Genomic DNA, 21,472 nt, shown 5'->3' with positions numbered 1-21,472 from the left:
GGACGACGCGAAAGCTTTGCGATCTATCAGCTATATTTACTAGAGAATTCACTTCTGCCGACCGACCCCCCCCCCCCCCCCCCCCACACACACACACACACACACACACACAGAGATTTCTTGTTCTCAGCAGTATAGTTTAACGTTCTATAGTGTTATAAAAGAGAAGATACCATTAAACCGGTCGAGTTGTGATGACTACAATGTGCCAGAGTTCTCGGCAAAAGTAAACGTCGAATCCAGTCGTTTACAAAGTAACTGCCGAAAGAAACGAAGTAATTAACATTTTTGTTCCGACCCTTCATGAGGGGGGAGGAACTATATACGCAAATGGGTTTTTTTGTTCAGACAATTTTGGCCGATCGATATATTCATCGTAGAGAGTTGAGACTGATATCATTAGAACGCTTGTCCGGCGTAGAATTTGGAATTAAAAATATTTTTTTTATTTTCGTTTTTTACAGGTTTAAACTTCTGAGAAAAGTAGAGTGAATTCCGTTGTTTTTATTAACATTTTCCGGAATTTTTGGCTAAATTTTCGTCAGTTTTGCTAAACTTCTAAAGAATAGTGTTGGTGTTGTAATTTTAAAGACAAAAACATTTTGCGGACTATTATTTAAACTTCAGTCAAAAATTCTGGCTAAATATTTCAAAATTTAGCCTTTTTCATTCAAAACAGCACGAAATAAGCTTCTTTAGTCCACTTTGATAAAATTTGCCGGAAGTACGCAACCCAACACCACTAACACAATCTCTGTAGACTCAGAAGAAGGGATATTACAGCAACTTCCGTTTAGAGTGCTCTGTAATTAAAACTTCACCGTTTTTTGCTAACTTTACTCGTTGATTAACAAAAAAGCAGCTTTTATTTTTGATTTATTAACTGCCAAATTATCTATACCTATAGCAATCGAAAACTTATGCGTTCCTAATGGTCGAATAGCATTAGCAGGGTTAGTTTTGAACCAATCTTTGACTTTTACAATCCGAAAAGAATTCGGATTGTACTCAGATTTTATAAAAATCAACCTTTTCTATATTAATTTAAGATCAGAACATTTCAAATCAAAGCTAAGTAGTATTAGATTCAACTGGCTTCCTAAACTGCTCCAAAATAATGCCTTTAGTTTCAATTCATAAAAAGTGTAAGCTTATGGTCGGTCGTTTGCACCATAAATATTAGATTTTTAAATAAACAATGGCTTATTGAACTTTGCCTTTGTATTTTTTCTTAATTGGGTCTTTTTGTAGCTTACTGTCAGCAAAGAAAGAATGCTTCTTCCTTCTGCTGATTTGAAATCTATAATCCTTTGCTGTTTTACGCCTTAAGTTATGGTTTTCTGACTTTGATACTACTAATTTAACTTTTTTTTTTATTTATGTATTTGCCCATTTTTCACGTTCTCTGGTTTTGTCACGGTATCAAATTATTGACAGTTCGCATATCACATTATTGGCGTTTAAAATAAGGCACAATTGAACATATTAATTTCTTTAAAGATATAGAATATGGTTTTAACGGTTTCGACACTACTTTCTTGAAGTATTTAACTGAATTTTTTAATGTTGTCTTTAACTGTTTTTTGTTTATTTTGGTCGCTTTACTCTGAAATTTCCTGCATAATGACAGGCTTCATTGGCTTTTCGTGAAGAAAAAGTGAGCCTATATTTTGATATTAGTAAATAGCTGCTGTATTTTATGACTTTGAACATATTGCTTTTTGAAAACAAAAAAACACTATTTAAGTTCGAAGTTTTGTCCTCTTTATTGCCTATTTGTTGCCTAGTATCGTTAACTACAGGTCAAAAAGGTTACTTTTGGTGTCAGAGGAAAGTGTCAGAATGCATTGGTGTCCCAAAATCTAATGTTTTTAAAGACTTCGTTATGACTTTACTGGCCTCGACACGGGTTTTTCACAGAAAAGTAATATAATTTTTGATTGCTGTCATATTTGACGATTTAATGTTCTGGTTAATAACAAGCCTAAAAAGTTTCCTTTGAACGAATGAACAAACTTATTCAATTGTTTTATTTTGTAATTATTGACTGTCATGACTTTGGAATTAATTTTGTTCCAAAAAAGGTCTTAATGAATTTTGCCTTTTTTCTTTTTTCTTCTTGTTACCTAGTTTCATTAAGGAGAGGTAAAATACCACATTATCGGTTATCAGAGAAGACGCAATTGAAAAAATTTTGAGTGCCAAATTATGGCTTGTCGACAGCGTTTTCTGGTAAGTTTTAATTTAATTCAGTTTTTGTTTATTTTGTTTTTTTTGGTTCTTTTTATTCGCTATTGGTTCTTTTTTTCTGGTAAGTTTTAATTTAATTCAGTTTTTGTTTATTTTGTTTTTTTTTGTGTCTTTTTATTCGCTAATTGTTGATAAGGCCTATTATGGACGTGTTGCTCATCTTTTCTGATGAAATACAAGTTAATTTTGTTGAGCTTCCTTTTTAACTGACGCTATGTTGACTTTGTTATTAAGTTTTTTTTAAACGGACCTTAAAATTTTGATGTAGTTAATGTTTGTTGTTGTTATTTGATTTTGGTGTTCAGCTTAACTCGCTTTGTTAATATTGGCCTATCTCATCAATCTAGTGCATCATTCTTTACTCCGCTGACTTATTTGCTTTGGAGGATACCTTTTCGTTCAAACACTATTTTTTTTGAAAAATACTTGAATTTTTGTGTTTTTCAATCTGTTCCTCCTTTGGTAGACAATTATGCCAAAATTGTGGATGAGCGGGGCCGGAACCTTATGTGCGCTCGCACATTACCGAGCCTCCCTGTTATAATAGGTGTGATCCCGATACCAAAACTTTAAACGCCTTATTCTTCCGCACTCGTGTGATGTGCGGAGAAGCGCCATGGTAGAGTTTCTCTTTTCAGCCTAATCTGCCCCGGGATATACCCGGAGAAAGAAATCGGTATTTGAACAAGGGATTTTTCTTAGAACTGGGAATGTGGAACTCATTAAGAAAAATTATTTTTCGAGGAAATTAGGCAGAGGTTTTGGATAAGTTGCCAAACGATTAATTGGTCCTGAACAAAATTAGAATTTATTTATTTACACAAAAACTTTTGCTGTTTTAGCAAAATTTTGAGTTTACTCAAAATTCATGCTAGACCGTTTTGACTTATCGACTAATATCACACTTATCTTCTTGATTTGTTTGTTGACTAACTTTTTTAATTCGCATCTTGGATCTTTTCTGTTTATGCTCCCCCAGTACGTTATGCACCCCCACGTTATGATTTGCTTCTTTATTCAATGAGGGTTCAATCACAAAAAATGAACCAGATGACTTTGAGAACATTTCAACAATTAGAGGGAGAATTTTGAACGTATTTCTCTTCTTTGTGCAAATTTTAAATTTATAGTTGCCTGAAGTTTAAATTGCCTGAAATTGCTTGAACATTGTAAACTGATTAAAATTTAAAATTTTTGAACATTTGATAAACCTGTTACAGAAATTGATAAAAAATCGTAAGCATAGAAAAAATCAACTTAATTCCAATACTGTTTTATTTTTGAATCAAAACATAGCTGCAGATTATCCGAAAAAAGTTACGATTTCTTCGAAGAACTGCAGTCTGATAGAATCACTGAAAAAATAAGACAAAATAAAATTATTGGATGACTGAATTTAAATTAAATCTAACTGTCTGTTCAGAAGTTGCCCTCGATTAGATTGTCAGCAGATAAATGCAATTGAAGTTATTTTAACAATGAATTTTTTTAAAAGTAGGCTCCATGTGTGACCTAGAGGATCGTCATAAAAACGAGCAAAGATCTCGCTGTGATAAATAATGTCAAATACGCAACTCAGTTGTCATGTGAGGATGCACAAAAGCTCATTGGAATTGCTTGACGTCAAGCGCCGTAACAAGCCTTGACGACGAAAAAGAATATAGCACATCAAATCATAAATTACAATTCAAAAACTAAGTTAAAAGCCTGAATATCAAAACATTCGCAAAACTAGCTTTTGTTTGTCAAAGGAGAACTTGACACAGCAAACAAAGAAGAAAACACCCGAAAAGGAAAAACAATTTCGAAAATGACATTTCCCATTTTATAACGTAAAGTCATTAGCCAAAAACTGTACAAAAACCAGTAGTCAAGTTGTTTTTTAATGTTAAGAAGCACAAATCTTTTGCATCTAATTACAAAAGGGACCCATCGACAAAACATTAACAAAAAGATGTTTCTCTAGAATAACACTGCAACTGTAAAATTTTTATTCCTCAACACTGTTAGGAAACGGAAGCAAAGTAGTCATCATTTAGGTTTGAAAAGATTGTCACAGCAAATTTAACGTCTTTTTAAAACTTTTTCTAGAATTTGGCAAAATGCTGATTTGGAAAAATTCTTCTTGAAAAATGTTAGGTTTTCAAAACTTTAGCCCAAAAATTTTATTTGACTTGGCGGGCAATTCAGCAAACACCTTCTATTTTTGACAGTAAAATCAGTAAGACTATTGTTCTATTGTTAGCAATTATAACAATTTTGCAACAATTTCGAATATTTGAAGGAAAGGGAACAAATCAATAAAAATCCTCCAAATTTTTCAAACCCCAGTAACTCATCGAAAAAATAGCAACTCCGGGAAGTTCTGTTTAATAGCTTTTTTAATTGGGGCCCATGATGCAGTTAAAAGACCCAGACCTAATTCAGAAAACTACTCAATGTGTCGTTCAAGGAATCCATTTTTTGTCAATATACTTTTTTAAAACTCTTTCATATATTTGAATTTAAAATAGGAGTGAGATTCAGAGAGGGTTACAAGTCACACGAGGGGTGCTAAGATTTAATTTGTGACTTTCAAAAACCGAAATTCTAAAACTTTTATCAATTTCACCCATAAATTTTATTCAAATTATTTTTTTTGACTTCCGGCAACAATCTACGCCAAACTATTGGAGTCTTTTGAGTTTCTATTTCAGCTTGTGACAATTTTTGGAGTTTCAAGAGGGGTGAGGGATTTCACAATTCAACCAGATGCGCATGGCTGTCAAGTGGCTTCTGCTGTCATTCAGAGGATAGACGCTAGTCAGATATTTGCAGAGTATGTATCAATGATTGTTCAGTTACATACTTGAAAATTGTTTGGTTTAATATCCAATTGTTTTCGACTGACTTAGGAAAGCGGTGCTATAAGTGTCTGTTCTTAGGAAACCGTATGTGCCATGTCTATAGGTATTAAACCAATTCTTGGCAAGTTTATTCTGTTAATTGGGTTCCATCTCAATAAAGTTTTATTATGCTATGTTCCGTGCAGGTACGCATATGTGAATCCGATGTGTGTTTTCAGCTGCAAAGATAGAAAGAATCTGTGACGTCAAGTTTTTTGGAGGGCGGAGGATGATGTCTTTGTATTCAACATTAATCGAATTTGAATCGAACACGTTTAAGCTCACTAACGTGTTCTTTGTTTTTCATCGCGTATTGAAAGCGGTGCTATAAGTGTCTGGACTTAACCATGTTGAGGTTATACAGGTTATTATCCTCTCTTACCCAACCACCTTGGGAATAATCAAGATTGCATAAGTGATCATTGCACTGGTCTACCCAGGACTAGACCTCGACTTATGAAAAGACTAGACCTCGACTTATGAAAAGACAATGGACTTTAAAGTCTTTAGCTGGAGTTTAAGACATTCTGGATTTTAGCTTGACTCAGATTTTTCACAAAAGACCTTAGCTGGACCCAAAATTTTGCAATTAATTGGCTGAAGCTGGCTATAATGTTGCAAATATTTACACCATCAAGCGGCTACTGAAACTATCATAATTATTATTTTTTATAAAAGTCAAAGCAACTATAGGGATGAGCCTAAATTTTTCCAGGCACAACTTCATGTTGAACCGACTGGCATTCACACTTGAGTTCGGAAAGGCTGAGCAGTTCAAGGGTGACGACAATGAGTTGGGAGGATTGTTCCTCATCACGAAAGAGATGTTCTATCAAGCACAGAACGCTGCAGGTTATCAAAGTCAGCTACAAACCTCATGAGCTAAAATTGCACCACTAAACTCAATATGCGCATACAAAATGAACATCAACGTGCCAATTAATTAAATCCAAACCGTCCTACAGAATTTTCTCAACTCAATTGGTTTACAGAATTTATACGCAAAAAAATCTTAGGCAAAAATTATGCACAGTATATGTTGTAGAGTTTGGAACGCGCATAGCATGACAGTTGTTCTGTTACTGCACGTTTATACGAAGAGACAAAGCACACATCTTTTAGAGTGCCATGCACGGATGACAATTAAGAGCAGTCTTCTCAGTTTAGAATTTAGTTTTTCTGTCTTTTTTAAAAAAGGAAACCTAGGTTTAAATAGGAAAAGTGGAAAGGTTAGTACAAATACCATGTGAAGTCAGCAACAAACGTGCACTTAAAACAACCCAATTTGGAATCACATAAAGGCACGTCTTGATGAACATGACAAACGGTGAACAGACAAAACAGTCCCAGACAAAATAGTCCCAACAGGCAGAGTCAAACACATGCACATCAATTAACAAATAAACCCCTTAAGTTATTCATATGATTGTATTTGTTTGATCAAAAACTAAGCTCATTACAACATAGTTTTTCCCAAATAATGCATTTTGAAACAAGTGTTTGGTTTAGTCCTAATTCATATTAATTAAAAACAATGCATTCAGAAGCTTAGCTCATAGATTATGTTTGCTAATTTTTTGTAGATTATACTAACAATTGTTTCAATATTTTATTTGGGAATATTTTGCCGGGGACTGTTTTGCCCTTTTTCTTAGGACTATTTTGTCTGGGATTGTTTTGTCTGGGAATATTTTGCTATTTGGGACTGTTTTGTCTGGGACTGTTTTGTCTGGGACTGTTTAGTCCGGACACGATGACAAACAAAAAGATCAGTTGAGAATCAGTTGAAATTATTAAAAAGAACTTGGTACAATTAGACAATCAAATTGTCAGAACAGGTTTTTTTGTTGAAAACTTACAGTCGGATGATTATCTGAATATGAAAGAAGTTTAATTATTAATTGAAAAATAAATAACTGGCATGACGATATATATTGTTTTGAAAGTTAAGTGTGAAGGCCGATCGTTAATAAATTCCTCAAACATTTATTTCATTAAAACAAATTTATGTCGACATATTTTGTTTCTAAATTTCTTACATTTGTAAACGTGTAAAAAGAGCCCAAACGTGCGAACAGGCTGACCGGGTTAACGTCTTAACAAAACGAGGTCACTTATACTACTGTATACCAAAATTGCGTTTTACACCTGGTAACAACGAAGTGTCAGTTTGATTTTTCTAAATAATCACAGCTGCTGCCACTTATACAGAACTGCAGCGAACGAACTAAGACTCGTAAAATTCCGCATAGATCTGATTCCACACACTTCAAAGCTTAATAAAAGTAGGTGTGTATGTGTCGCAGATTGCTGTGAAGAATCAGATAATTATGCCTGAGCTTTGTTGTAATAATGAAAACCGGGTTCAGTTTTGTGGAAAAACGGGAACTCTAGCTTGAGCAGAACACAAGATTTATTATTTCAAGTCAGGTTGGCTTTGAAAGAACTAAGAAATCTATTTTCAGAAGGAAATCCAGTTTGCCTAACAATCTCACTTGAGCAGTAAAATACTGTGTCTTGCTAACGTGAAACTTGTATTTTAGCTTATCCTCGATTTAGTCTGGAAACTTTGAGTAACTTGAGAGAAAGGAAATTAATGAATCTCTGACAGCTGAACATTAGGGTGACAAAAATTCCTCTTCTTTGACCAGACGAACGACTTTTAATCAGTTCGTTGAAAGTTAAAGGCGGTGAAAGATAGATTTTCAGTTCACAGACTTGAGTTTTCAGAACCAAAAACTTAGATTCTACGCCGTCTTTATGGCTTTGGCCCCAGTGACTAACGAAGGACCTCTGTTTTGACCAACGATTCAAGTCCGCTTACGGCAAAAGACGGGATCTCCTCTGTGAATTGTGTTCTATTCCGAAACCGAATGTACCCCCTTAGATTCGTTTATAAACATAAACAGTGAGAAACCTATAGGGACAGAAATTTTGGTTTGAATAGCACCAACTTGAATTATCGAGTTATTAACCGGAACTCAGAAAAATTGTTTGATTATTTAATTGGAACTTACTGAGTAGTTCCAGCAATTGAATTTATTATTCAGCAAAGCTGAACGATTAGTTATTTGGAGTAATAAAGCAACGTTTAATGAAACGGTAATTTAGACAATAGCATATATAAATAAAGTTACGATATAAAGTTACAAAAGCGAACTGCACAATTTAGTATCCCGACAGCTTGTAAACCGCTAATAACGAACTGGGCGGTATAAAACTTTCCTTGTAATTGATAGGAAAGCAGGCGTTACATTAAGAGAAGCCAACCTACGTTTTTTGTCCCTTCTATTGAGCTTTCCACAGAGAAGAAAAAGCAGCTACTGAATTTATAGAATTATTTTTTGTTTTTAAAAATTTTTTACAGCCTTAAGGTTTCAAATTTTTATTTGAAGGTGGTTCGATTACCATAGAAAAAAACACGAGTTAAGAATATTTTTTTCTAAATTAGCTGAATATCAGTGTACAGGAATGCTACTAACTTGAGAGCTGGAAACGTGGACCCTAATTTTGTCTTTGATAGTATGGTTGCTGTTGCAGCTAGAAATAATCTTGATTTTTATGTGTTCAAAAATGTTGAAGGATTTCAACAATTTAGTAAAGTTTTTGCCAAATATTTCTTATGTTCCAAATAGCAACGATTTTGGGGGTAAATATAGGAAAATAATCAAAGTTTTAACTATAATAAACGCAGAACAACAGATTTTGTTGGAATTGCTATTTTTACCGAGCAAACTTTTGGCCAAAAGTTATCGAATCATGGATGGGGACATCTTTTATTATCAAGCCAAAGCCGAGATATCCGTGCTTGTAGTTACAGCTAAAGCTGAGCCGTTTTTTGCAATATATTGGTCGCGGACGGTTTTTAATAAATTAGGTTTTAGACTGGGGACAGTTTTCAATCCTGTCGTGGTCTTGAGCACGTGTCAAAATAATTCAATAGGAAAAAATAGTACTGAGTTGGTAAATAAGTTGGCTGGTATTTATAGTACTTATGCAAAATATACAGAGAAAATTTAGATTAGCTAGAATTATTTTACTTGATTGGCATGTGAAATAGACTTTGTTTGATGCATATTCCCAGACCACATTTTTTTTTATTTTGTTGTTTTTATCCGATTGAGTTTATCAGTATGAGGTCATTGGGTGTTCAAATCGGATTTCTATGGGTAGGAGAATTTAGCTTCTTAAGGAGTGGATAAAATGTGCTATCCAGCTACTTTAAAAATTCGCTTTTCATTTTATTTTTCATTTAAAATCATTAATATTTAAAATCATGTAAAATCAATGATTTTCTTAAAGTGGCTGGATAGATAGGTCCTGATTGATCGGTCAATAAGATATTGATAGCGCCAAGACAAAATTACAATTAAAATCAAATTTAATATTTTGACCCGCCTTATTTATTAGCGCAACATCAGAGTTCGCCAGGAAAGTTTTTCTTTTGCTTCATGAAACTTTAACAACAAATTTTTAAGTTTCGTCATATTCAAAACCATCACATTTCCCTCAAGTTTCAGCGAAAAATTTGAAATTAACGAAATAGGAACTACAACAATATAACGCCTGCTACAAATTACGAAATTTTTATATATGTCTAAAACGTATAATATAATTTTAAAGTTATAATGTAGTTTCAATATTCAAATCGACTGGACAGCTTAAGTAGGTCTTCTCGCTTAGTATAAGACAGCAATTGAACAAAATGTACCATATATTTTTTAAACAGGTCTACCTGATCTACATTCATTCTGGTCAACTACTTTTTTCATTCTGGTCATGCCTTTTTTTATGGAACCATCCCAATGTGATTTCGGTCTCAGATCACCTCAACAAATCCTCCAAAAAAATCTGTTCTTCCAGACAGTTTACGTACTGGATCGGAAAATGACGCGTGATGCTTGAAAAGCCTCGATGTGTTTTTGTTATGCTGACAATGTTTTCAGTGGAATTGAATCTGTTGGAGAAGATCGAAGACAGTCTCTGTGTGAGCTTCGAGTACATCCAGAATATAAGAATGAAAGTGCCGATCAATTCCGCCATAGCCATTATGGTCCTCATTATGGTACGTGTACGAAATATGTATCACTTATGCATTCCGCCACGTGTTAAAATAACGTTATGCACCCCCCCGTTATAGAGCATGTGCCATTACGTAGAGTAAATCATCATGTACAAATAGCACTTTCGTCTGGGGTGCTACCGTTAATAGCTACGAGCGCTACCGAAATTTAACTGCTTCTTTTGAGCTTTCGAATTTTATGCTCGTAACGAAAAGTTAACACAGGTGTGGTTGGTAATTAAGGTCCACAACTGAAGGTACAGTTTAAAGATTAAGAATAAACAGTGTTCTTTTAAAGCAAATTTGCTCATATCAGGGTACTACTTCGATGCCAGATGTACCCGTGTCAATTTTTTACCCCCAAAAAATGTACGCGTGTCAATTTCTTACCCCCCCCCCCCCCCCCCCCAAAAAAAAAAAATTAGGGGTTACTCGGGGGGATTTTTTAGCAAACTCCCGTCAAAACTCTCACATCTTTTTTTAGGTGGGGGGGGGGGGTTGGGGGGATAATTCGATGCAAGACTAAGGGGGGTAATGGGGGTATTGGGGGGATAAAAAATGGTGCAAAAATTCGGGGTAATTTTGGTGGGTAAAACGATTCAAGAATTTAGCAGATGCGCAGAGAATTTTTTGGAGCAAATGCGCAGACGTTCTTATATTTTTTTCAGCAACATCACATTCCCTTTTGGTGCTTGCCCATGATGTTCCGACGCGAGCTCATCTACATTTTTTACTTAACTGTCAATCAAATGAAGCGATAATCAAAATTAGATCTTTGAATTTAAAAAAATCTTAGCACAATTTACTAGATGAATTACATAATATCATGCCTCATTAAAGTTCTCACGAGATCGGCCATTAAAAGAACTAAGGGAGAGAAAAACAAACAGCAAAATAATCAAAAACCAAAAAAAAACATTTTCTTACGGCAAAATTCAGAATCTAAACTTAAAAGCACCTAGTAACAATGTCGAAATACAATCAGCTAAAACGTTAACTACATAAAATTACTTTTTTGTTATTACAAAGCAGATAGCTTTTTATATTAATGAGACTAGGTAGTAAATCGACCAAAAAAAAAGAAATATTGAGGTGAAATTCAAAAACCAACCAATTTATTTTAGCAAATAGTTTCAAACATCTTAAAAACAATTAGTTTTTAACGCCAAAACTCTTGAAAAAGTCCTTACAAAACAAATAGGACCAATCTTTGGTTAGACTAAGCCACAGAAATGGACTAAAGATGAAGAAAATTTGAAAAAATTACAAACAATTTGTTAAAACTTAATTTATTGAAGCAATTAAAATCTTTCGCTGTTATCTGAACATTATGTTTTTTTTATTTCAATTGTTATTTCAACCTAATTAAGTCACAATTTACTGAAAGATTAAATATATTGAATTGGAACTTATTCGATTTTATTGCGATCTGTTATTACGCGAATGTGCTTAAAGAAAAGAAAATTTTGACCACTTACAAGACTTTTTCTTTATTAAACCGCATATTTTGCAAAAAACAAAGCCTCAGTTACTAAGATAAAAGCAAAAGCAACGCTAATTTTCATTTTCAAGGAAGTTGATGATGCCTCTCGACAATGAGAATTAGATACAAGTTGACAAATACAACAAAAAAATACTAAAAAAAATGTTTGTAAAGAAATAATATAAGAAAATTTAAGGCTATTGGCTATAAAATTACTGCTTGAAGTGACTCCATCCATTCAACCCTCAGTTAGAAGCTCTTGAGGCCTCTCAGCTGTTGAGAGAAAAGTGGCGAACGTTAAAAAATGAACTCTTCAGTAAAATATTTTTCATTTCTAAAAAATTATTTGAAAACAACGGATTTTGTTTGTTACAATTTCACTAAAAAACCAACAAAAATGAACAAATATACTGAAAACACGAAATTCAAGAAAACGTATTATCAAAGCCATTAGAATCAATAGCTTTCAAGGGAAATCAATACATAATAACGTATAAGAAGTTAGGCTTCGATGGAAGGAAATGGTTTGTGTCATTCCTAATTCATCAAAAAGTCATCTCGAAAAGTTGTATGACTATTAAAATGACAACAAATACAGGCGATAATCCAAAAAAAATGAGTTGAAAAAGTGCGAGAAAGCAGATTCGAAGCCATTAAAACCATATGTTTTTTCTGTGATCAGTTGAATTTCCTATCTAATTCAATGTGAACTGTCACTATTAGGATGAAGTGATAAGATTTCGAAAGTAACCAAAATTATGAAAAAAAACAACCAAAAAATAAAAAACAATAATGAAAAGATGAAAAGTCGTGACATCGAAACCATGAAGACAATAGTTAGAAGATAAACCGCAAATAAGGTTAATTTTGATTACAGCAGAAAGGAAGGGGTCGTTTCAATAGTGAGACTAACTTGCAATTCACAGAAACAAGCTTAAGATGGTTTATATTCAAAAATTTTTTTTTTGAAAAATTGTTTTTTAAGTCCTAAAAACCATTAGATGCCCAATCAAAATACCACATAGGTGCACCTACTGCTCTCTAGGAGGCTTTTTGCACTTTAAGTCAGCGATTGTATGCCATAGGACTACAGAATTTTATTAAAATATTAAAAAGGAAATAAATATTTCAAAAAAATTTATAAGATTGCCACAAAAAAAATTAGGGATTCCTTGAAAACGAATTATTTGTTCATTGGGCGTCATTCGATTGTAAATTAGGTTTTTCAATAACTGAATTTTGATTTGAAATGTGATTAGTCTCCAAAAGACATAAAAAAGAGAATAAATTATGAAATCGTTTTTAAAATAACAGCTCTCAAAAGACATTAATTTTTTTGATATAAACTTCCCTATGCGACAAAAACTAGCCTTTTTTTACGGCCTTTCGTCTCTTAGAAACATGATATTGCTTCATTTGTAGCTTGAAATGCAGTTTTTAATTAAAATTTTTATAGAAAAAAATCTCAATTTAAACAAAAATTACGCTAAAAGTTAACAAAATCATGCCGACATCACGTTCACACAATTTATTAAACCTTGATAACTCCTCGAAAACCACAAAATTCAAAAAATCGTTTTCATTCCGAGCTCTAAGTTGGACGAGCTTTTTAATGATACCACTCACATTTCTCTACGATGAGTATATCGATCGGCCAAAATTGACTAACAAAAAAACCCATTTGAGTATAACCCCCCCCCACAATCGGGACAATATAATAAGAATTTATCTACGATGAATATATCGATCGGCCAAAATTGACTTAACAAAAAAACCCATTTGAATATAAACCCCCCCCCCCCCCCCACAATCGGGACAATAATTTTGAGAAAACACACCCGAATTTTGTTTCATTATCTTTCATATAAATGGTTGCCGTCTGAGAATACTCTCTTCCTTATTTAAAAGCGTTAAAAAATGACACTATATAATCAAGCCTTCGGGGCTTCAGGGTTTTCTGACCTTCATAATTTTAATCATTTCTTCCGGACTAGCTCCAATATATGCTTAAAACCATTTTGTGTAACCAAGACTTGACACCGCTTGTGGGAATTCTGAATTATTTTTTGTCAAAGCTTGACATAATCTTAAAATCGTTTCGACAATTCAGAATTTTTCAGCGGAAAGGCAAAGTTCCTCACCGGTATCAAATTGAAGTAAGTTTCCTTTCACGTTATCAAACTTCTCTTCTGGTCTTTCTGACGCAATAGCATTGGAATAGGATCTTTATCGATGTCGTCTGTTTCTGGATTTGTTTTAGGAACAAGCGGAGTTCATCAGTGATATTTATGGATACGAAGTAGGGTAAGTATGTTTCCCATTTTAATGAATAAAGTTCTTATAAGACAAAGTTTTTGTTGTAAGCATCTTCTGGAAGCATAAGAGCGTCATGTATAAATTTCTGGGATAATATGGTTAGCTATATTTTTCAGGTCGCCATTTTACAAGTTGTACGTTAAGTATGCTCAAGAGTTTGACAAGCCAACTAATTTAGTCGGCAACAAATGCATGCAGTGCAAACCAAAAGGGACACTTATATAAATCATGGCTCTTTTTCTCATTTCTGAATACAAGAGAAAATAGCCAGGTTAATGACTTTTTGACTCCTGAACAGACATTTTTTTGAAAAGGAGAGACACTGTTTAGAATAGCTTCTGAGGCACTGATAATACTATTTTTTTTGTTTAGAATTACTTGTAGTTGCAATATGGATATTGTTAATCATGTTGTCATTAAAGCGTTGAGAAATTAAATGGATTCTGATATTTGATTCATTAACTTCTTGAGTTGATGACCACAATCATGATAACCCATTTAAATGTCAATTTAATTTAACAATTGAAAAAGTTATTGAAGTTATTATGTTAAGGAATTACAGTTTTTATTAAATTAATGTGGACGATGGTAACTCAATTTTATACAGACAGTAGATGAAATAGCCGAGAACTTTTTTGGTCCTCAGAAATTGAAGAGTTGCTCAATGATGATGAAAGAAGCTATGGTCGTTTTGATAGTTTTTATACAAACATCATTTTTTATTTCTTGCGCGGTTCAATGAAATTTTCGCGTCAGTGATTACCTTTGGTCGGTTTCTGGCTGTTTCGGATTTTAATTTGTTATATTATGATCTCTTTTGACTATTTCTGCAGTTCAGAAATTTGCTGCCTGTACAAAAACTTACAAATCTAGTCTGACTCATTTGACCAAATCCAAGGCTGAATGCTTGGTTGTTAATGTTTACTAGACCATAAAGAAAACCTGAATATCTCTCCGTCCAAATTTTGAAAGGTCACAACGTTTTCGGGCTTCCTTTCATTTTTTTTCAATGCGCACGCAAAAATGTACGAATCGATTCTTGGCTTTGAATTGCACGTCTATGGTTTACACGTTTGCTTTCTCGCCAATTTGATAAAACTTAAGCACACCTACTGACATTTCCGCTCTCTGAACAATTCCTGTTAATGCTTTTTCATTTTTTGGTATGAGATGTTGCAATTCTGGAGTCGCAAATGGAAGCTAAAAATGCAGTTCAATTTTTCTGATGTAAATGAGCGTTTGCTTGCCGCTAAACCTTGTCATAATTGTCGCAAGTTTTAGCAGTAATGAACCCACGTATGTTTTATTTATCAATATTAATCACGATTTTGACATGGTTGATAATACCCCATCACTGGCCTTACCTTTGGTTGAGGCTCCCCGAAGTTTTTCATAAATCAAGTTACTAGCAGCATTGAGACGCTGCTGCCTCTGATTAAGATATAATCAGCCTATCAATTTTGTTTTTCCATTATTAGGCGCTATTCTAAATTTTCAAAGAATTGGTTCGCGACACAAGATTGAAGTTTTGTTTTAGGTTTTCCCCCCGCTTTTTTCTGCTTTTTATTAATGTTGGTAGGCGTTACTAAAATATCTTGTTGTTGACGTCAAAATTTGGTATTTTTTTAATTGAAACATGTAAAGTTTGAGGTAATTCATGAAACCGAAAACATCAAATTTTTAGGTATCAAATAATTAATTTTTTTAACTAAAAAGTTGTCGGCAAAAACTGGCATTTGATTTACGAATATTGGCTAAAATTTTATAGAAGAAATGAGAGTTGCCAATTTTGTTTATATCTTGAAAATTTTGGTTAAATGTTCCCAAACACATATATATGGTTGAAAAAAAACGTAGAACAGAAGAAATAGTCAGAGACAAAGAAGTCCCGGACAAAACAGTCCCGTATAGCAAAATATTCCAAGACAAAACAGTCCCATACACAATAGTCCCAAGAAAGCAGGCAAAACAGTCCCAGTCAAAATTGAGTACAAAATATAGAGTACACCAATTATGCACACCAATTAACAACGAAACTACTTAGATTATTGATATAATTGTATGTCATTTAACAAATATTAAGCTGATTACACCATAGTTTTTACCAAATTATGTATTTTGAAACAAGTTTTTGAATTAATTCAAATTCATATCACTTAAAAACAATGAATTCAGAGGCTCAACTCATAGATTATGTTTGTTTATTGTTTGTTGATTAAATTTTACAAAAAATTACAATCGTTTCGATTTTTATTCCGGTCAATTTTGTCTGGGACTATTTTGTAGGCCTTTATTGGACTATTTTATCGGGGAATGTTTTGTCTGCAAATATTTTGCAATTTAGGACTGTTTTGTATGGGACTATTTTGTCTGGGATTGTTTTGTCCAGACACAAAAAAACTTGTGCCTTTGTTACGTTCTCACTGCTGCCAACAGTAGTTTTTAATAAAAACCATTTTAATTGTCTTTAAACAGTTTTTCGAACTTTTCAAACTGAACTTTATCCCCAGTAATTATTTTTTACAGCTTTCCTGAACGACAGCTTAAGCATCTCCCGCTACTGTTTTCTTTTATTTTGAACACATTGATTGTTTGAAAAATTCTGATGGTTTTGTATCTTGAAAAAACTTAACTTTGAAACAATTGAAGCTTTTAAAAGTGTTCGGTAATTGTTCAATTACTTTTGTTTACGCTTTGGACAAAATGTCTTTGCTTGAGACAAGCGCAACGAAATTTTTTTGAAAATTTATTTTGTTTGTATCCCAGGCTTTGCTATACATCCAATTGTGTTTGATATTTTTCCGTTTAGCTAATGAGAAAAAGATAAGCACGGTTTGAACGCCGCTGTTAGAGGTAAGTGGGAAGAATTGGGTGCAACCGTCAAACTTTACCAAAAATGAAAATTGTTTGAGCCTTTTTGATGATTCCGAAAAATGACAGCTTTTCTATTCCGCGTCATTTCATTTTGAATTTAATTAACTTTACTAAATAAACTCTAACAACAAATTTTCAACTTTTGAACTCTTTCTGAGTTTTTTCCCGGTAGCATGTTGGGAAAAAAATACATTTATATTTGGTGTGCTTTTCCAATGCAATGATATCATGCAGTGCTTGTTGCTTGATACAACGTGCTGTTTGTGATAATTTTCTGTCACATACAGAATCATTTGAGCCCTCTTGTTGTTTTAACATTGATTAAAATGAATCAGAATTTCGTAGAAACTATTCTGAGGATCTTGTATAAACTCATTTAATAAAGAAGAGCCATGAAAACAGGAACTGACCTACTCTTTGTAATTGACTCTTCAACTTCTTTATCTGAAGACCAGTGGAGAATGCAGATAGGCTTTGTACGCAACTTCATCGAAGCACAGAAGATTGGAGACCAAGATGACGAAATGAGAGTAGCTTTTGTGTTCTTCAGTAGTGAGCGACATATATACTCCTACGATTGGAAGTCACAGCTCATAAGAGGTGAGCTCATATCAGAAGTGTTTGGAGTGCCGCATACCCAAAGGTACTCTCAGACAATACAACCCAAGCTGAGGCTCAGAACAAAATAACTGGCGAGTACACCGACCCAAACTCCGCTTTTGCCATCATTATTTTCAGTGACTAATAGTACAAATTGAGTTTTGAGGATCGTCGTTATTATTTGCAGAGAATAATCTTTTTAATAATTGTTTTACGTGTAAATAATTGGCTGTTTTTTGTAGATGTAAGTTGTTGTTTTGCCCTTTTTTGTGAAAAATTGTAAACTGCCCTTTTGTGTACTTAATTCATTGTTTCGGCAACTTGAAATTCTGAAAACGTGAAGCAATATTTCAAAATTGATTGATCAAAATTTAAAACTTAGATGAGCACAATGGAGGTTAGTAAAATATAATTGCAGGTGCGAGGACGGGCAACTTCAAAGCACAGGTGATTGACACCCTCGAGAACCACCAAAGACACAGTGGACGCACATATACCCATAAAGCCATCCAAAAGGCAGCCGAGTTGTTCTTAAGCGACCAATCAGGATCAAGACTCAAGGACTCTTTTTGCACACTTTTTCCCTTTTTTGATGTCAGACGTAATTGGTAGAGCGAATATTTCGAATTTGATCATGTTTGAATACATCATATGGATCAGGTCACTTTTTTTTACGAAGGGGCGGTTTTTAAATGGTTTATGATAATAACAAGGAACTTTACAAAACAATTAGTTTAGCAGAAAAAAACTATATAAATGCTACATCAAATTTATCAGCAATTATCGTTATTTTTTTTTTAAAAAAATTGGTTGTATAACTTTGCTCAAAATTGTTAGCGACAATTAAAAGGGAACGATTGAAACGGGGTGAGTTAAAAGGACGCGACAGTGAACAAATTGATGATAGTGTTGACAGATGGGGCAGCTAGTCAGCCATTTGCTCTTGAAGTAGAGCGAAAGAAGTTTGGCAAAAAAGTAAGCATAGTTCTCGACTATTCTTTTCCTCAATGAGCTTTGTATCTTTTCAAGTTGTAGGAAAAAGAATTATTAAATCTATCCTCGACGTCTAAGCATTTGAGCAGAAGCAAGAAGTTTGGTTGTTGACAAAAAAATTGCGAACCGAATGACCTGACTTCTTGGTATTCCGATTATCAAACCGAACTTAGCTGAAAAATTGCTTGGCAATCTGGACACGAGTCAATCCAAAAACGTAAACAATAAAATCTGGGATCTATTTTGTCTTCTAAGTGTTTTTATAGACCCAGTTACAAATTATGTGTTGTTATACAGCACAACTACCCTAGTTGAGAAATCTTTGGTTAGAAAACGTAAAAAACCGTCGGTATCGTCGTTTTTTTAGCCAAAAACGACGAAAGCCCTTACAATTTTTTGTCGGTATCGTCGTTTTCGTTTGGTATTAAACATAATAAAGACTCGGTATCGTCATTTTTAGACGTAAGACAGATTCGGTATCGTCGTTTTTTTCATCGTAAGTGAGATTCGGTATCGTCGTTTATTAAATGTAAGAAAGCATCGGTATTGTCGGTTTTTAAATGTAATAAAGCATCGGTATCGTCAGTTTTTAAACGAAAGAAAGCATTGGTAGCAAACATACCGAATCTCGCAAAACCGAACATTTCGAAGCTTTCTTACGTTCTAGACCAAACATACCGACATTTTCTTACATTTGAAACCGAACATACCGAACAAACCGAACATGCCGGCCCTTTCTTACGTAGAAAACCAAACGTACCGAACATTTGCGTCGTTTTTTTGCTTCTCAACCAGGGTACGTATTGGCACGTGTGCCTGGGGGATGCTAAATTATACACCCATTAAGCTGGCGGGGCCGAAAAGAACAGATAATAGGGGGGGGGGGTAGAATAGATCTAAATGCTTTGCAAAACGTGGTGAAAGCAAAGCAAGCCGAAGTAAAAGTAAGCCGACATAAAAGAAAGCCAAAAGTTATGTAATATATAATTTATCAGAAATAATACGTTGTTAACCATTACAATCAACACTGCGCATCGCATTATAGTGCATAATTTATTCCAATGCACCAAAGAAACAAAAATATTTCAAATTTTAGATATCTAGTGGGTACGGGCCTCAGTGAACCGCTGTCCACGGCCATGCCTCTCATCCGCTGTGGGATTTAATCCGGAAACCGCGGGCCGGTTATCACGGCGAAACCGCAACGGCGCGAAGCGCGCACACCAGCCCGCCAGGGCAAACTGGCAAATTGGGGTATCCCAAAATGTTTTGGCTTAATTGACCTCATTTTCAAATTTCGGCATGCCTGTCTATCGGCTTGCTTGACCACAACTGAAAAACATCAATAATTCTGATTATTAATTTCCTCTACACTAAAATTTTGCTACGAAAACATAAAATTTTTATGACATTTTTCTAAAATGAAATTATGTATAGTACACTGTTATGAACTCAAAAATGTCTCGTCTTATAATACCTGTACTTTTTAGAATTTTTGCTTATTACTTAACTACTTCGAAGCACTATTTCAAAAAGGTTTTCGTTTGTGGCAGCTATATGTAATCAACTGATGCAATTCCCTAATAGGAAACAACAAGAAGCTATGCAACTGCGAATTTGAAAGGTGTCCCGCGTTTTCACCACTATTCATTTAATCCCGTATCATTTAACCCCGATTTATTTATCCCTGTATCATTTAACCGCTCCATCTTGTAACCCCTCTATCATTTCACGCCGATTTTCATCTTTCTATAAAATGAGAATTATTAAATTAGCAATATAATCATTTGGCCATGCATCAGTGGCCCGTGGGACTTGATATGAAACTATCACCACCGAACGTGGGATTAATTTATCCACTTAATATCCTCATAATAGAGGGGTGATTAAATCGGGGTTAAATGATAGGGGGTTAACTGAAAAGGTGTGAAAAGAAGTAGAACCATTTGAAGGACGAACTAATTGCCCTCAGGATTTAGAGTATAAAAAATCACCTCCAGCTCAACTAGAAAAAAGCTAAAGTCAAGAAACGCCACCCACACCATCAACTTTAAATAACGTGCATTAGTAACAATGGTTGATAAAGACACTGAATAGCGAAATGATACGATCAGTTCCATTGGAATACGATCAACCCAAATCATTACAATCAGTTCGCTGGACAATGCAGTTTCAATTTTACTTTTTGGATTCTCTGAGAGATATAGCTCTCAGATAGTTTCAATTCCCCGCCAGCTACGCCAATGGTTGGAAGTTTTTCGAAGAGTTTCTCGTGACAATTTTTTTTAAATGCCTTGTAAGTTTTGAGTTTTGCCTTGTGAGTTTTGTAAGTTGGGTGTATTTAGTTTCTCATTTATTTCACTGGAATACGACATTACTTCGCCAATTGTACAAATTCAGCGGAGTCCACATTTTGTCACCCATTCTCGTTTGGGATTAAAATATTTATATTGTGGACAACAATGACAAGAAATTGCGGACAGTCCTTATAAATTTCCGTCACTGATCCCGTAATAATCACGTTTTTCTGTCACAATTATCCACAATTTGTGAGCAAGGGTATCGTCATCAATGCATTTTAACCTTTTAATTTATATTCAAAACTTTGACGGATTAATATTATAATTACACCTCACTTCATTTTGATAAGAAATATTAATTATATCCCACTTTTTCTCCTTTAATCTGTTTCAGAAGCGTTGATGGATTAGACGAATAATTGCCCCTCATTTTAAGCTCAGCCCACTAATTTATGTTCAAAACGTAATTTATGTTCAACACTTTGACGGTTTAGAATTATAATTTCCCCTCACTGCGTTATGATAAGAAGAACCAATTACATCCCCTTTGTCTCCTTTAATCGGTTTTAGAGGCCTTGCGCGGAAAGTAGGTACCTTAGCGCGGATGTTAGTGACGCAAATTTCTGGACAGGAGTGAGAAAAATCTTTTCCCTTTCTCGCTTGTTATCAAAATTTGCAGTAACGGAAATCAGTGGCAAATATTTCCATT

General features: G+C 34.1%; 1 protein-coding gene across 5 annotated transcripts in view; it reads left to right on the top strand.

The window, feature by feature from the left end:
- LOC142346298 (uncharacterized) overlaps nt 1-21,472 on the top strand; it is a 110,864-nt gene that overhangs the window by 238 nt on the left and 89,154 nt on the right. For all 5 annotated transcript variants that reach the window (XM_075398820.1, XM_075398819.1, XM_075398816.1 and 2 more), the window contains exons 2-10: nt 4,947-5,068; nt 5,851-5,987; nt 10,082-10,200; nt 13,801-13,836; nt 13,941-13,984; nt 14,113-14,208; nt 17,274-17,470; nt 17,889-18,034; nt 18,353-18,445. In XM_075398820.1, coding sequence (XP_075254935.1) covers nt 4,947-5,068; nt 5,851-5,987; nt 10,082-10,200; nt 13,801-13,836; nt 13,941-13,984; nt 14,113-14,208; nt 17,274-17,470; nt 17,889-18,034; nt 18,353-18,445 — 990 coding nt within the window. The remainder of the gene's footprint in view (nt 1-4,946; nt 5,069-5,850; nt 5,988-10,081; nt 10,201-13,800; nt 13,837-13,940; nt 13,985-14,112; nt 14,209-17,273; nt 17,471-17,888; nt 18,035-18,352; nt 18,446-21,472) is intronic.

The sequence above is a fragment of the Convolutriloba macropyga genome, chromosome 9, assembly GCF_964194025.1.
Source record: "Convolutriloba macropyga chromosome 9, txConMacr16.3, whole genome shotgun sequence".
NCBI classification, from domain to species: Eukaryota; Metazoa; Xenacoelomorpha; order Acoela; family Convolutidae; genus Convolutriloba; species Convolutriloba macropyga.
This window is presented reverse-complemented; position numbering and strand designations above follow the sequence as displayed.